The sequence below is a fragment of the Styela clava genome, chromosome 15 (genome assembly GCF_964204865.1).
Source record: "Styela clava chromosome 15, kaStyClav1.hap1.2, whole genome shotgun sequence".
NCBI lineage: Eukaryota > Metazoa > Chordata > Ascidiacea > Stolidobranchia > Styelidae > Styela > Styela clava.
Window position 1 is genome coordinate 15,086,630 of NC_135264.1, and position 15,967 is coordinate 15,102,596.

A 15,967-nucleotide genomic window follows, 5' to 3' on the forward strand; every position below is an offset into this window, starting at 1 on the left:
GAGCGTGCTGTTCAATTGTTCTCTCGCAGCCTTTTTTCCGCTCCGCTTTCCCAACCCGCAAATATACTTCTGATTCAGATTTTGGACCGCTGTCAATCAACTTTTGGAACCCATCCCCTAACCGAACGCATGCAAAAGTTCGTCTTACTGTAATTGGTAATATTCAAAATAAATAAAAACTGTTTAGTAAACCCGGAACTTACGGCAAACTTTGGGATAACCTTTGATCTCAAATGATATGTAATACCATTATAGTATTTATAAAAATCCAATTGTAAACGCCTTATTGACTTTGCTACTTTACCAAACCCTCGTAAACCTATGAAAGGCTGCTCACCGACCGACTACTTAATTTTTATATAGCAAACATCACTTTATAACCAAGCACTTATGTCCTAGTGTGTCTTCTTTGATTATATAGAATCAAGACTAGTTTGTTCTCAAATGTAAAAGTTCTTACTTATGATACATAGAATTAAAGGACAGCCTTGAAAATTAGCGGGGAAGTGACAGGAGAGTTCCAAGTATGTGTACCGATATGGAAGTAACTAATTTTGTTCGCTTATTTTACATTAAGTTGTGTAAAGGGACTGAAAACTATGGGCAGGGGAATATTCACTTGGCAAACACAGACAGTCCTCGAACCCGTAACAGAACAAATATAAGGAAAATAGAAACAAAATTATGCCTAACCTTAACCTGGTACACATACTACGGGAGTATCCAAATCACTCACACAACAATCATAACGAATATTTAAAAAATACGAAAAACTAAAGGAAAGTTGAAACTGTTGCAGAACATATTGACATGCTTTCTTTATTATAGTATCTTTGTTATTTATCCTCTAGTAATCTAGTTGATACAAAAATGATCAAATTGGAAACTAGAATTTGATTGATTTTCCAAATGCACGGCTTCTAACCAACTTAAAAAGGAGTGTCGTTACATAGCCTATTCTACACAGTAAAACAATTTTTTACTTTTCACCCCAGGTGTCCCCAATTTTGCCCTGAACACGGCTCTAAATGAAATCATTCACCCACCTCGAAGGAAAAGTTCCAGCAAAGCTGCTATACCTCGCTATAACCGAATTCTTCGATTGAGTAGAATTTTCCAAGTACGCGACTATAGAATATATAGTTTAACTCAATCAGTGCGTTAATCAACACAGATATTCGAAAATATTTTTTTCCGCCTTCCTCACGGCAAAATCTGATGCAATGAAAGCCGACAAAAATGGCCGGCTGCCCGCCTGATCAATACAGCGATCAGAAAAACACTGTTAGTTAGCTTCTGATTGGTCATTCGTTCGTAGGCCACGGGGAATTCCCTGGTGGGATAGGATATAATATTTGATTTGTGGGATTTTCGTTGAATTATACCAAACTTTTTTAATAATAAAATTTTATGATTTCTGACATTTACTTAGTTTTGAGGATATTATTTTATTCTGAAACTTGGTATTAGAGTGGTAAGATATTGTTTGTTTACACGCTTTCGTCTCGGAACAAGGCTCTGCTCAAGCAGCAACTTCTAGGTAGAGTGGTATTTAGTTCGGAAGAACCGTTGCGGCACTGCCTACCTAGTTTATCTCTCCTCGGTTCAGAATGATCCCCAGCTTTTCATTTTCGAGGGGGTATGTCCAAACTTGAGGGGCGGCAATATGGTAGGCAATGATAGGCATGTTCACTCATGGGTAAGATGACATACACGGGTTTGTTCAACTGCGATACATCATATAGTTAAGCCTAATGGTTTAAATCAGTGAGCCACCGCATCACCTGTTGTGTCAGAAATGGTATAAACATAGATGAGGGAAAGATAGTTTATACCAGAATTCACGATTTTGCAATACGTATGTTTACGATTCTGCCCACGAAGCGGGTCTATATATTTGTTATGGATATTTGGTCAAAATCATAAAAGTCACTAACTCAGAAAATAAGGAAATTCATCTCTAAGCGAATACTGAAAGGCCAAGAGTGCATGAGAAAAAAATAATTATAGCGTGGCATTGCGCGTTACTAAATACCAATTGACAAGAGACATAAAGTAGTTATTTTTTTGTTTAAAAAAATTGTTGTTGTCATAATATAAAATATTGCTGCTCTTCTTAATTACCTCGTATTATGCCCACTCATTACAATTAATGTGGAGGGGCCCACTCCGTTAAAACGCGGGCCAAATTTTGGCAAAAAATTTACTCAAGTAATTTGATAACATTGCGATTAATTTAGTTTTGGCAAGAGGCTTATTGTTTTCCACTTTTGCTTCTGTAGCACTGTGAATATTGTTCATAACATTTAACTTTTTACGTCATACCTACATATTCATCACGTCATACCGCAAGTTTAGGTGGGCGAAATTTTTGGCCCCTGGTTCAAAAACCCTGCCCACCCCTGCTATAAACTAATATAGCATGACATTGCGCGTTACTAAATACATACGTTAAATACACCGATTGAAGTGAGACTTGGAGTTTTTTTTTGCCAAATAATTGTCGTCGTAATATAAAATAATGCTGTTCTCTATCTAATTACCTCGTATTATGCCCAATCATTACAATTAAGGGGGGGGGGGGGGGGGGGGGGGGGGGAGGCTTACCTCGTTAAGACAATGCTAAATAGCGAAATAAATGTGTTAATAAAAAATGGAATAAATATGGAGTTTGGGGGCTAATATCAGAGAACTTGTCTGGTAAAAGATCTCTCTATCTCATGGGTGGGAAAATTATGGCCAGAGGACTGGTTCCGAACCCCCGAAGTGTTTCATCCGATCTACTTGTGTATGCTAAAATTACGACTGTAGTTTTTAGGTATATAAATTTCCGTTGAAAAAATGGATAAAATAACGTCAAAATAACGACGGTTGTTACATTGTGTTTCCTATTATTATATAAACGTTAGCCTAGAGCTGCAGCTTTTATAGATAAACTTACTTTTTTACTCATTGTTTTCCATATTGAGTTTTGAGCCTTTGCCCAGTAAGCAAGTTTATTATCTGTAACAAACCCACTCGGTAAAGTCATTTCCCATCCCTGCTCTGTCTCTTGACAAACAATGGAGGTAGGAAATGAAACTTATACTAGAGCTTAAGCAAACACTCGGTGTAATTTACTAAAATTATTTAGGAATATTGTATGAACACATCATAAACTATTTATAATGTACAAAAGCCAGAGGAACTGTTGCGCGTAACACAGCAAAGAATACTTCAGATACCAAACTAAAGCGGAAACAATAGTTTTTATGCAAAGTGAGTCAGGTAAAGTTACCCAAAACAGGCAGACGTATTGCATTTTAACTTTTCTATAAATTAGCGAGGTGATTTTTATTGAACAACGTGTGATCTTTTCTGGCTTATATACAACTCGAAAACGTATGATCGAAAACGAATGACTTAATCATTATCTTTTAACAGTTTATAAGTTATAAAAACTTGGAACATAAAATGAAAGAATGATACCGTACACATTTTGGAGCAAACCATCAAGCTGGAATTTACAAAGGGCTTCGAGGATTACCGGAACCACCTGACACGCATCATGGTTAATTCACTAACAATAAACATAGATAAAAATATCAGCTGAATTAAAACCATGTTCGTTATATGGTTGGACTGTCGTATCGGCTTTACTCTCCCACGCGAAAGTCTGAAAGTTTTATCTTATCTGGTGACCGAAGTAAAAGCCAAGCTCGTTATATGATTGAGCCATTTGCTGACTTTCCTCTCCCTTTGGGATAAATTCTATTTTTAATCAAATGGAGATATAAGTATGAAGAATATTGGATTACAAAAAAGGATATCTTAAATGAAATAAAAGCTACAGCTTAGCAGAACGAAGAAGTTGTGTCGTAAGGACCACATCAACTACGCGATTTGACCGGTCTTTGGAATTCGCTACGAGAGAATCACTGTATTTATGAGTAAGTTTGCAGTTACTGTAAGATTCCGTGTCTAGTACAATTAGCCAAGTGATTCGACCAATATCGCATCATAAAATAAAGATAAAGTTTTGTACAATAATATAATTATGAAGCTATCTTGCCAACGGCACAATTTCATAAAAATAAAGAAACTCGCTCAGGTAATTGAAAAAGATACAACTCATCTACCTCATCTGCTTGGGCACTTTATTATAACATAAGCCAAGGTTGGATAAAATAAGTCCATCTGGAACAAATGCCTGTTTTTATGTGATGCTTATTTCAAGCCAAGGTCGGATAAAATAAGTCCATCTGGAACAAATGCCTATTTTTATGTGATGCTTATTTCAAGCCAAGGTCGGATGAAATAAGTCCATCTGGAACAAATGCCTGTTTTTATGTGATGCTTGTTTCGTCACACGATTTAGCCGACTTATCGGCTTTTTCTCTCCGAGAACTTAAACCCTGGCCGATTAGCAAAACTGAAAACGAAGATAAATATGAAACTATCGTAATGTTCGAAAATAAACTGTTGGTTTTCACCTGATTCACAGCTATCTATTCGAAGTCCGGCTGTAGCCTCGGTTTTCTTTATGATCTGCCGACAAAAACTGCATTCATATTCAAAAGTGTAGAAACCGCAAGGGCAAATGCTCATTCATTTTTATACGATTATCACTCTGCACATGTTTCTATTGCTGAGTAAATACAAGGTGACCCTAATGAAACGTTTTAACCGTTTATATATATTCACTTGTTTTAGTGCCGAGTAATGACGCAATAACCAACAACGCTATCTCCCGAGGATTGTCATTATTACGTTCGGAAGTTCATATTTGACGATAAACAGGTAACTTGACATTGCTAGTACTATTCACAATTCCGAAAGGCGACGCCGCTCAGCTGAAAAAGGTGATGCCCCAATCACGACTCCGCATGATCTTACAGCAGTGGATTTTAAACAGGTGAGAAAAGTAAGTACGAGATACAACCGAAGTGAAATCAAAAAATTTGAAATCAAGCATTGATATATCTTCTATACGTACTCTATAATCTATATGATTCGTCTACAAAGTCTTGCGCAAGTATTCCACAGTATTGGGAAGACTCGAGACATTAATTCGACCTTCGAGTTAATCATATATCAAAAAATATTAAAATAAAATGACTCGTTCTTAACTTACTGCCAGTGTGACTTAGGTTGGTAATTCCACTTCGGTCTCTAGACACGGATGACCTGTACACGGGTCTTGTGTAGTTTCGTAACCTAAGTACTTCAGTGGGTGTAGCATAACGATTTTTGCACATGTCAATCCTAACCCCGACCTGACTACGCCATCCCAAAAATACGTCACTACGTCATCACATTCACGTCATAGAGCTTGTTAAAGTATACTTACGATGTTTTATTTGTCAACCATGAGGCTCTCAAATAAATAATCACGACATACGCCAGTGACGCATAAAATAGAGGAATTGACAACAAAGACAAATATAACAGTAATGTTAGAAATATATAATGATTCCCACCTGCTTCTTAGCTATTCCATTCCATTTGAATTTCAGCTGCAGCCACGGCTTTGTTTGCGAGCATCCTACAAAAACTTCACTCAAAAGAATGGAAACGCCATAGCACCGGCACCCATGCTCGCAGCACTCGCGAACCTTATGTTTTGTTTCACTCCGATTGTTATTATGGTTTTCACGCTCGGGCGCCTTCAAGTTGATTACAAAACATAGTTGCCAACTATCTTCAGATATTTATCACTGATTATTTCCTCGTGTTTGTGTTACTAATATTACTGAGAGCCTTTTCATGTTGAATGTGCCTGGAATTAGTTTCTAATATTGTCTTTTTTATTATGCTTATGCAACTACATATTGGGACAAATAATAGATCTGACGAGTAGGAGAAAGTATCAATAGTCTCGGAGTTGGAAAATATGAAAACATGTCAAACTCCGGGCACTCCAGAAGTGTGTTCACCAAGGTGGCGCACAACCTGATAACCCTAACCGTGTACACACACTATGTTCAGGTGGTGCGCCATCTTGGTGCACATACTTCGGGAGCACCAAACTCCGACCTCGCAGCCCTGAAAAATACACACCCGAACATGGCTAACTAACTCTTTGTCCGCCGTCTAGAATGAGATTGGCTCATCACCCTTTCCTCCATGCTGGGATAAGTTAGAAAAAAGGGGACAGGATATAAATAGATAAAAGTCTGCTAAGCAACAACTTTCTACTGGTACAGATTGTCACGCTAAAATATTATTTACATTTATTGCAGGACAGCAGAGAATATTACAATTGAAAAACCTCCGACCCCAACATGATGGACGTGGTGAACCTCGAGAAAAAAGACCTATACCTGGCCTGGAGCTTGCCTTTTCTCTGAAGATTTTCTACACATTGGCCAACGCTGGTCGGTTACAGATTTCACCACGATCAAGCCCATGCATCTGGCACATGCACAAATACCTGGCTAACTAATCCCATACCCGACGTGGTAACCGAAAGAGAGGCCGTGGTTCGCCATATGATAAAATCGTTCTTCGTTTTCTATGAAATCATATCCTAACCATAAGCAGTAATGCACTCGGCGTCATACGAAGCCCACAAAAAATAATCGATCGAATTGAACCGAATTTTAAACATGGATTGTATAACAGTACAACTTTCCAAGAAAACACGGGTTGCCAACACTTTTGCTCGGAATAGATATCACCGAGAACCAATCTACTAACTCAGTTTGCTATATCACTGAGAACCAATCTACTAACTCAGTTTGCTATATCACTGAGAACCAATCTACTAACTCAGTTTGCTATATCACTGAGAACCAATCTACTAACTCAGTTTGCTATATCACTGAGAACCAATCTACTAACTCAGTTTGCTATATCACTGAGAACCAATCTACTAACTCAGTTTGCTATATCACTGAGAACCAATCTACTAACTCAGTTTGCTATATCACTGAGAACCAATCTACTAACTCAGTTTGCTATATCACTGAGAACCAATCTACTAACTCAGTTTGCTATATCACTGAGAACCAATCTACTAACTCAGTTTGCTATATCACTGAGAACCAACTCAGTTTGCTATATCACTGAGAACCAATCTACTAACTCAGTTTGCTATATCACTGAGAACCAATCTACTAACTCAGTTTGCTATATCACTGAGAACCAATCTACTAACTCAGTTTGCTATATCACTGAGAACCAATCTACTAACTCAGTTTGCTATATCACTGAGAACCAATCTACTAACTCAGTTTGCTATATCACTGAGAACCAATCTACTAACTCAGTTTGCTATATCACTGAGAACCAATCTACTAACACAGTTTGCAAACTGGGGGAGCAAACGATAAATTTCCACATATTGTAGCCAATATAGATCACTAAACTACAAGGCTACTCTAATCTAAATCCATGAACATTTGCCATATATCACGCAAGCTTAAGACCCGAAAGTATATCATCCTGTTTTCACTCCTGTATATTAATTCAATATCACAATGCTTTCAAGCTTAAAGCTCGGTTTAAGATTATGCCAGCATGTTTGCACTAACATTCCTGTATTATAACAATGCTTACAATCTTAAAACTGGGTTAAAGAGTATTTCATCGTGTTTTTTTAGTTATTCGATGTCACAACAGGAGTTTACCCATGTAATACTTTCATTAGCATGATTGAGTGTATACTTATCACTTCATTTGACAATATCTTTCACGTCTATACGTTTAAAACCTATTCTCTCTCCTGACTATCAATTATTTTAGTATCTGTAATGTCGAGTCGAAATGAAATTATTATAAACTTAGTTTTGGAAACTTGCCAGAACTTCCGCCCTGCTTATTTCGTTTTAAATAATTAATAATAATCTAAGTAATAATTATCTTCCTATCTACCTTCTAAATTATAATGATATATCAGAGCCAGCTTTGGTTTCAGTGGCTTTCCTTGCCTTGTAAAATTGTGTGTTCAATCTTATTTATTTTAATTCCGTAGGCTATTTTTACAGCCTGAAAATAAAAATAAACTTGGCAATGAATATCAAAATCTGGCTTCCAAATTATAGTCGTACATTTTGTTTGCATTTTTATTTAATCAGTACGTTATACATGATAAAAGCTTTGATGAAATCATCCAATAACATATTTCAATCATCTAGAGAAGACATGGGCCAAATCCGGCCCGTTGGTTAATTCAATCTGGCACGCTTGATGCTGCTACAACCAAACTGAAACCAGAATTTTTGATGTTTTAGCTAAAAATAGCTCAAAGATTTTTGTTGAGATTGTGGTTGAATTTAGTTTTGGCACGAGGCTTATTGTTTTCCACATTTTCTTTGTAACACTGTAAATATTGTTCATAAAATGTAGCTTTTTACGTGACACTCACATGGCCCGCCAGACTAGGTAAGCGGATTTCAATTTTTCAGTAAAAATATACGGAAAAAAGAAGAGAATTACACCAATCCAACCTGGTTCATAAGTGAGCTGTCGGTTCATTTTTCCCCTCCATTTGAAAAATTTTAAACATTTGACAAATAATTAATGTTTTCGAAGTACAACTTTAACTAAAGATTCATAATACAGAAAATATCGATTAAAACTTACTCAAAATTTATGAGAGCGAGAGATAGATATATATATTTTTTTTTTTAATCAAAATACAAGCAGTCGTCAATGCGAAAATAAATGTAAAATAAAATTGCTCTGGTATTGAAAGGAGGTAGCGATACCGAATCAAAATCTTTCTCATTTGAAGTAATGTATGAGGAATTAATGTAAGTAATGAATTAAGATTATATAACCAATATTGCTTTGTAAAATTTTATTCGGTTAGAAGTGTTTAAAAAGGTTGTGTATTGTCGGCTTGGTTGTTCAGATTTTTATTTATTTTTGTGTTGAAAATTCAAAATAAAATGTACTGCAATGTCCAAGTTGTCGTTATTTTATCTTTGGTAATCAGGTTCACCTATGGCATCATTCGTCCGGCTCGTAGAACCTCCAAAAGCTCAGGTCTCTGTCTGGAGGGTCTATCATATCTCGGTTCGGTTCATTGCAGCTAGTACGAAGATCACCACTTCTACTCTTTAAATCAGATGCTCCATATGATCTTGTAAAGCAGCGGCGGATCGACATAGGTACCACATGATGGACACGGGATTTGCTGAGCATTGGATTTGATGAAAACATAACTGAACTATAATAATTGTAGACATTTATTATCTGGTCATCAGTCAAGGGTTTGGACCACATGTCCAAAGATGAAACAAGTCCTTTCCAGTTACCTGTAAAGGAACAAAAAATAGTTCAATTTCCATACCAAATGGTTTCCAAATCCAAATACCTGTAAAAGGATACCAAAATTCTAAATTTGGTCTTGTTCAAAAAGAGCATATAGAAGTCGATGTGTAGGGTGTCCATGAAGTCTTCACATTTTTACCCAACTTTCCAAATTGCAAAGGGACTTTATTGATACCATATTTTGTAATGACTCTCACAGATGTATTAAATGAAGTAATAATACTCAAACAATTACTGATTGAAAAACAACAAACCTGGTTATTAAGATATATTGAGAGCTGACCTCATAACTGAATAAATTGAAATTGTAACAGGACTTTATGGACACCCTGTATATTCAATGTGTTTGAAATAGTTGCGGAAAAGTTGAAATAAACTATGGTTGGTTCTCCATTTATAGTTTCTTGGAATTAGAAAACATTTTTGGTCATAACGGGAGACTTTATTTTCGCTAAATAATAAATTTACCTAATACTAACTTTTCTAAATTATTGTGAAATAAAAAATTCTGAATATTCAGTATCTGAATTTCGAACACAAATATTCCTTTTATTTAGGAAATTTGTGATTGGATTTTCAAATTTATCCAGGGGTTAGGAAAGATAGGTCATTCACATGGCGAACCATAACTTTAATCTGGTTACCAGCCCATAAGTATGCGATTAGTTAGTCAGTTATTTGTTCCAGATACATGGACATGTTAATACAATATGAGGTTCTCCCGTAGTGTGTGTACCAGGTTAGGATCAGGCCATAATTTTATTCCGATTTTCCTCATTTTAGTTCTATTACGCGTTCGGTGACTGTCTCTGTTAGCCAATTAAATATACCTCCTGCCCGTAGGTTCCAGTCCCTTTACACAACTTGATGTAAAATAGGCGAACAAAATTAGCTACCTTCATATTGGTACACACACTTCTGGAGCGACCAATATGATGTCTTATATGTATTATTCGAATGCAGAAGTAGGAAATAGAAACATACTCAAAAGATAAGCAAAATCAGATAATTTACTATTCTGAATACACTCGGGAATTATATTTTTGATTATGGAATATCCAATATATTATAAATAAGTTTGAGCATTGGCAAAATTCCGCTAAAATTATTGTAAGTTACAAAAAAATTCAGCAATGCAAAAGATATTGCATTTATGTGGTTCAGCATTGCCTTCACAAAATTGAGTGAGGTGTTGGACATGCGATTTCAATCCAAGATATGTAACGTGTAACTTACGATGTCGACACAGCAGTTTGACCGCTAGGCCAACGTTTCCTGACAAGCAATAATTAATTCATCTCCAAAGAGGAATTTTAATGTTTCGGTGAGGAACTAAGGAAATACGACTTTGTTTCCAGTGTAGTTTTACTAATAATATTTATTATTATTGTAATACAAATTTAAACACACATAAACTATTTTACCGATACAAAATCTAGAGTGCCAGTTGCATTTAAAACTAGCCAAAGGGCCTCTAACATTGGACAAATATTGAAATCCAGAGCCTTTATTCATAATGGGGAGGGGAGCATAGGTTACAAAATAGGCGGAAAGATGAATTCATTTAAAAAGGGTGGAAACCACTGGCGAATTGCGCCAACAAAAATATATAAATCAAACCTCTATTTCTTCTTTCTCTCATGTGAGATCTTCCTATCTTGAGTGTGACATCAGATTCCACCATTTGGTTGGTTCGCTTCCTGTGATGAGAAAATGTATGATGAAGAAAAGATCTGAGTTACTTAACAACGGGTTCAAGAACTGTTCCCGGATGGTATGAGACGGCTGAATCAATAAGTTGGATTAAAGAGTACACTACCTATGCTTATGTATTACAGTGATTCGCTTATTATTGGATAATGCAATACGAATTTGATTCAATATTTAGGTAAATTTGAATTAAATAACTGGCTAACTAATCCCATACCCGGTACAGACTGGTAACCGAAAGAGAGACCGTGGTTCGCCACATGATTAGGCCGTATTATCGATTTTCCTTTCCTTCAGGATAAATAACTAAATCCTATCCTAGCGTCAGATATGAGGAAGTAAATGAAAATAAAACTCTGGCTGTGCTATTTATTATTAAGGACAATATCATTTCCGCAAACATTTAAGAACTACTAATTTACATGATATCATTTGTAGAAAATTACTAAATTTCATGTCTGTAGAATTTTGAAATTTTTTTGACTCTAGTGTGCAATTGAGTGAATTCAGAAAAAAGGGACGCAAACGCAATAATGAGACTGCCTAATAATTATATTGCAAACTACAGCCTCTCTCTCGCGAAGCATTTTGCGATGTGCTAACAGTTGGACAAAATTTCGAATATCGTTTACTCAATTTTTGCAAAACTTCTCAATTTTCTATCAACTACTAACTTCCTGAAGCTCTTTCCCATCTTTATTCCATTAATAAACACATCAGCACTCGCTTCTCCATTCAGTCTTGCCGTTATCAAAGTCCATTCGTCGAGTGGGATATTGTAAGTATAGAGGGATCGGACCATGTACTCATATCCATTAAGTCTTATCTTGAGCCAATATTGATCAACTCTGAAAAGATAACAAAATAAACATTAGATAATCACGTTTTTTAGATAAATATTCCACTTTTGATCTTAACAAGGCTCTGATAAGCATTTACTGATATGTAATGGCTACTGGCTACTGTGGCGTAGTGCAATCGCGAGTGTGTTGGATGAGCGAACACCACTTTTTTGACAACACCTTTCAATCTAAAATTTGTACGTCCTAAGCCTACTAAGGGTTTTGTTCGCTTTCTTGATTCTGTAATCTGTTTTATTAATTTTGTTTTCATCAATCATTTTTTATTATGCTGATTGGGGAATCAAAATAAACTTCTTCTTATACTTAGAAGGGGTGGAGTGACAAAACCCCCAAAGGTTCATGGGGAGATTTCCCGGGGTACTTGGATCGCAGTCGAGTTTTTGTGTGTTGCTTTTTTTTAATAACCTTTAAAACAGAGTGAAACTATGTAACTACCAGAGAAAAATGCGTGCCAATTGAATCTTTGACCTTGCGCTACTGTGATTGTGACGCAACAATATGAAATGCACAACTTTGCAGCCAGCCAAACTGTGAAATATCTAAAGACAATGCGTTGCGAGCAATGCAGAAAGTGATATGCTAATTGAAACTTGAGAGAGATTTCAAGAAATCATTACAAAATCATTATCCCCGGTTTAGGCGGAGGACAAGGGCAATAACATCAACACAAAGATTTGATTTAGTTTCAGCAGTTAGTTAATGAATTGTCGTTGCCAGCACAACTTTGTTTGATGTATGAATACCGGGGTTCGCGTTGTTTGTTTCGTGACTCGGGGGGTACTTAACAGAAAAAAGGTCGAAGAATCCCTGCACTAAGATTTGCGCGTCAAATCAAGTCATTTACGAAGTCAAGCTAATCACTGAAATAAGTCTCACTGACTTTTAGTTGATCCGAGTCATTCCAATTAAATCATTTACAGTCTATGATAAAAGGACCCGAGTCCAACTCAAGTTGTATCAGTGACTTGAGCCTCCCAAACACTGGTTCCTACATCTCAGCAAGACAAATGAAGTCTTTCTGAACCAGGGGTGTGCGACAGGCGGCTCGCGGGCCACAGCGAAGCCCACAAAGTCATTTGGTGTGGCCCTTGTTAACAACTAAGATTTTCCCCATCAAGTATAAAATTGTAATCCGACAGTTTATGTTCGAAAAGGCGCTTAAATGGATAAAATTACATCACGTTTTTGGTTCTTGTTGCAGCGTAAAATCTTTCGCCGTTTTGCCTATGTATTCATTACTGTAAGTGTAAGGCATTGCATTTCCCACTAGATACAAAATCCGAAACCATGAGTTATATATATAGCAGTAGAATACGAATTACCTTGGTCGTTTTGCAAATATAACGATTGGCAGCTTTCCCTTTTCAGCTGCAATCGAGTATATAGCATAGAATTTTGGTTTGTTTAGCTCAGTTGGATAAACTAAGATTGAAATAGTGAATCCTTCGATGCCAGAAAGCACTTTTTCAAAATAATCTGTCCTTCCACATTCAATGTACTGGCTGACTCCATCGAACAGAGTTCCTGAAAGAAATTTAGTTTGGTGGATAGAATTTTAGAAGAGGAAAGCGGATAGGACGACTTCATATTGCAAATGATGATTTATCGTTCGTAAGCAGTTTGGGATACCTTATCCAAAACAATTAATCATATTCCACTTGCAGATAAATGGACTTGGAGATTCTTGGGTACTCCCGAAGTGTGCGTACCAATACGAAGTAACCAATTTTGTTCGCCTACTTTACATAAAGTTTTGTAAAGCGACTGGAACATATGGGCAAGGGGTATATTTACTTGACTAAAACAGACATTCCCCAAACTTGTAAGAGGCCTTAATGAGGAAAATCGGTATAAAATTATGGACTCACCCTAACCTGGTACACAAACTACGGGAGTATCGGAAAGCAGGTAAGACGACTTCATATGGTCAATAACGATTTATCGTTTGATAGCAGTTTGGGACACCTTATCCAAAACGATTACCGTAATCAGATTTCAGTTTCAGATACATGGACTTGATGATGATTCCTGTGCATGAATGTTTGCCGCGCGACACCCGCAAACCAAATGGGATAATCAGACAAATTAAAACAAGCATGTTCCTGTTTCCAACACTCATCACCAATTATTGGCCAAAATTACTTTTCCAGAATAGAGGAGAGAGAAGCTTTGAATTTGCTCTTGGTAAACGAGTATTGAATATAAATCTTCTGGACCCTCCAAATCAATAAGTATCACAAGCTTGGCGGTGTGATATCGTGCTAGTTAGAAATGAGCGTTAGGAGTATGGTCACCATCGCACCTCTGATTACCCTGCATAGGTTCGCAGATTCGTATCTGTGAGGATAGTTATGTGCGAAATGGTTGCTAGACTCCTCGCTGTCATAGGGTGGTTCATGGAACCGCTAGTCAATTACGACCTCCTCCACCATCAAGTCCATGCATCTGAAACAAATAACTGGGTAACTAATCACATACTCGACAAGGACTGGTAACTGACAGGCCGTGGTTTGCCATATGATTGAGCCGTCTTATCAGCTTCTGTGAAATTCCTCCCTTCATTTCAAGTCTTGCGACAATTGTTATTTATAAGCGTACCTCAACACATTAATCCTGTATCTCTTGAGAATTCAATAGCGATGAGTTAGGTAAAAATTTCCAAACAAACTTACCCGGAAGTCCTATATACGCTTGTGAGTTTTCAGCATTATTTGGTGCAGCACATTGTGAATCACTGGAATATTTCATCATCATTTTGTAGATATGGGAACCGGTGTCATAGTAGAGACCATCACTGAAATCTGCAAAAGAAGTTGAAAAAAATCTGTTCGATCTTCATTAAACCTCAATGAAGCATGTGGTACAGGTTTCTCCCACTCCTTTATTGGTTTTCAAAATTTTAAGTGTCGCGGCCTACCTCAAAAATAACTAGCTAATAATAAGCCACAAATACCAAATAGTAAGGCAAAAGCATGTTTTATTCAAAAAATTAGGTTAAAAATACGTGGATTGAAAGTGAATAATGAACTTAATGAAAAGTTTTGAGATATAACTATCCAAAATAGGGCAGACAAGATCAAATCTAGCATAAACGTTTATCTTGAATTAGTTTCACGGCCCTCAAAAAATTGACTGCGCTCCCCTTGTGGAGCACCACTGATATAGCTGAAGTAACAAGACGAGAGATAGATGGTTCATTGCCTATTGACATCTACTTTGGCATAAACATGAGATTGCTATTCTAAGTCTAGGCAAGGACCCAAGCAGTCATCATGATACTGAAAACTCCAATCAAGATGGCATGTTTGCCATGTCATTAAGCAATCTTATTGCCTTTCTTCTCCTCAAATAAATATGTAAATCCTGTCCTATTTAGTTGAGGTTGTCATTGCTAGATCTAATGATACTGGTCATAAGATTGCAGCCTTGCACCACATTAGCATGGGGTAAGCCAGTTTGCTTGATACCAACAACCCAATTTCGTTCACATGACAATTGAAAAAATAAAGCGGGCAAAGGCCATATCGCGTCCGGATGCCAAGGAATGTCAAACATAGGAATAGTTTACAAAGCGTTCTTGCCAGATATTTGATACTTAAAGTAGTTAGCAAAGCTCAGGATCTCCATGTTTGAAAATATAGAACATGCATACCTGGACAAGGGAATTTAATATCTTGACAATATGATTCTCCATCAATTTCTCCTTGAACAATTTTCGATTTCGGCTTCGATTTTGATTTTGCTAAAAAATGAAAATACAAACATAAAAATGCGACAAATATAAAAATATGTAAATTATAAAACTAGGGCCACAATGGGAAAGATTTTCAGTAACCAGTAGTTTAATTTTTCATCGTATTGAAAATATACTTCGTTTATGTGGAATGTGTAAACTGGCAATTTATTATACTTCAATCTCAGCTTGGTTTTAAACTTGTTTAGAGTATAACTACTACACATATAATAAAACTTGTGACTCGATAAAAAACTCAAAAATACCATTTCAGTGTGGAAGTATCGTTGCAACATTTGGCAACTTGTTATACAGGATATTTATTAAGTCATATATTTTTTAATTGCAAAATGAATTAATCACTACAATATATATTGTTGTTTGATGGCCCTGGCCGCTACAG

The 15,967-nt window shown here is 36.5% G+C and overlaps 2 protein-coding genes and 1 long non-coding RNA gene across 11 annotated transcripts in view; 1 reads left to right on the forward strand and 2 right to left on the reverse strand.

Annotated features, from left to right (window-relative positions):
* The window catches only part of LOC144432398 (uncharacterized), a 45,044-nt gene extending 39,453 nt beyond the window's left edge, over positions 1-5,591 (reverse strand). Inside the window, exons 1-2 of one of the 5 annotated variants that reach the window (XM_078120454.1) lie at positions 5,460-5,590; positions 4,473-4,527 (exon numbers count right to left, since the gene is read on the reverse strand). The gene's annotated coding sequence lies outside the window, so the exon portion shown is untranslated. Of the gene's footprint in view, positions 1-4,472; positions 4,628-5,459 lie in introns of all 5 variants that reach the window. The other 4 variants (XM_078120453.1, XM_078120455.1, XM_078120456.1 and 1 more) reach the window with 4 other exon arrangements.
* Positions 1-8,886, forward strand: part of LOC120334418 (uncharacterized) — a 28,908-nt gene extending 20,022 nt beyond the window's left edge. For all 5 annotated transcript variants that reach the window (XR_013480586.1, XR_013480585.1, XR_013480584.1 and 2 more), the window contains exons 4-6: positions 3,424-3,929; positions 4,693-4,894; positions 6,222-8,886. This is a non-coding gene — a long non-coding RNA (uncharacterized LOC120334418). The remainder of the gene's footprint in view (positions 1-3,423; positions 3,930-4,692; positions 4,895-6,221) is intronic.
* A 48-nt stretch (positions 8,887-8,934) lies between these two features.
* The window catches only part of LOC120334487 (CD109 antigen-like), a 28,596-nt gene continuing 21,563 nt past the window's right edge, over positions 8,935-15,967 (reverse strand). The window contains exons 28-33 of the mRNA XM_078109468.1: positions 15,484-15,573; positions 14,504-14,632; positions 13,154-13,355; positions 11,643-11,816; positions 10,879-10,958; positions 8,935-9,242 (exon numbers count right to left, since the gene is read on the reverse strand). Coding sequence (XP_077965594.1) covers positions 8,935-9,242; positions 10,879-10,958; positions 11,643-11,816; positions 13,154-13,355; positions 14,504-14,632; positions 15,484-15,573 — 983 coding nt within the window. The remainder of the gene's footprint in view (positions 9,243-10,878; positions 10,959-11,642; positions 11,817-13,153; positions 13,356-14,503; positions 14,633-15,483; positions 15,574-15,967) is intronic.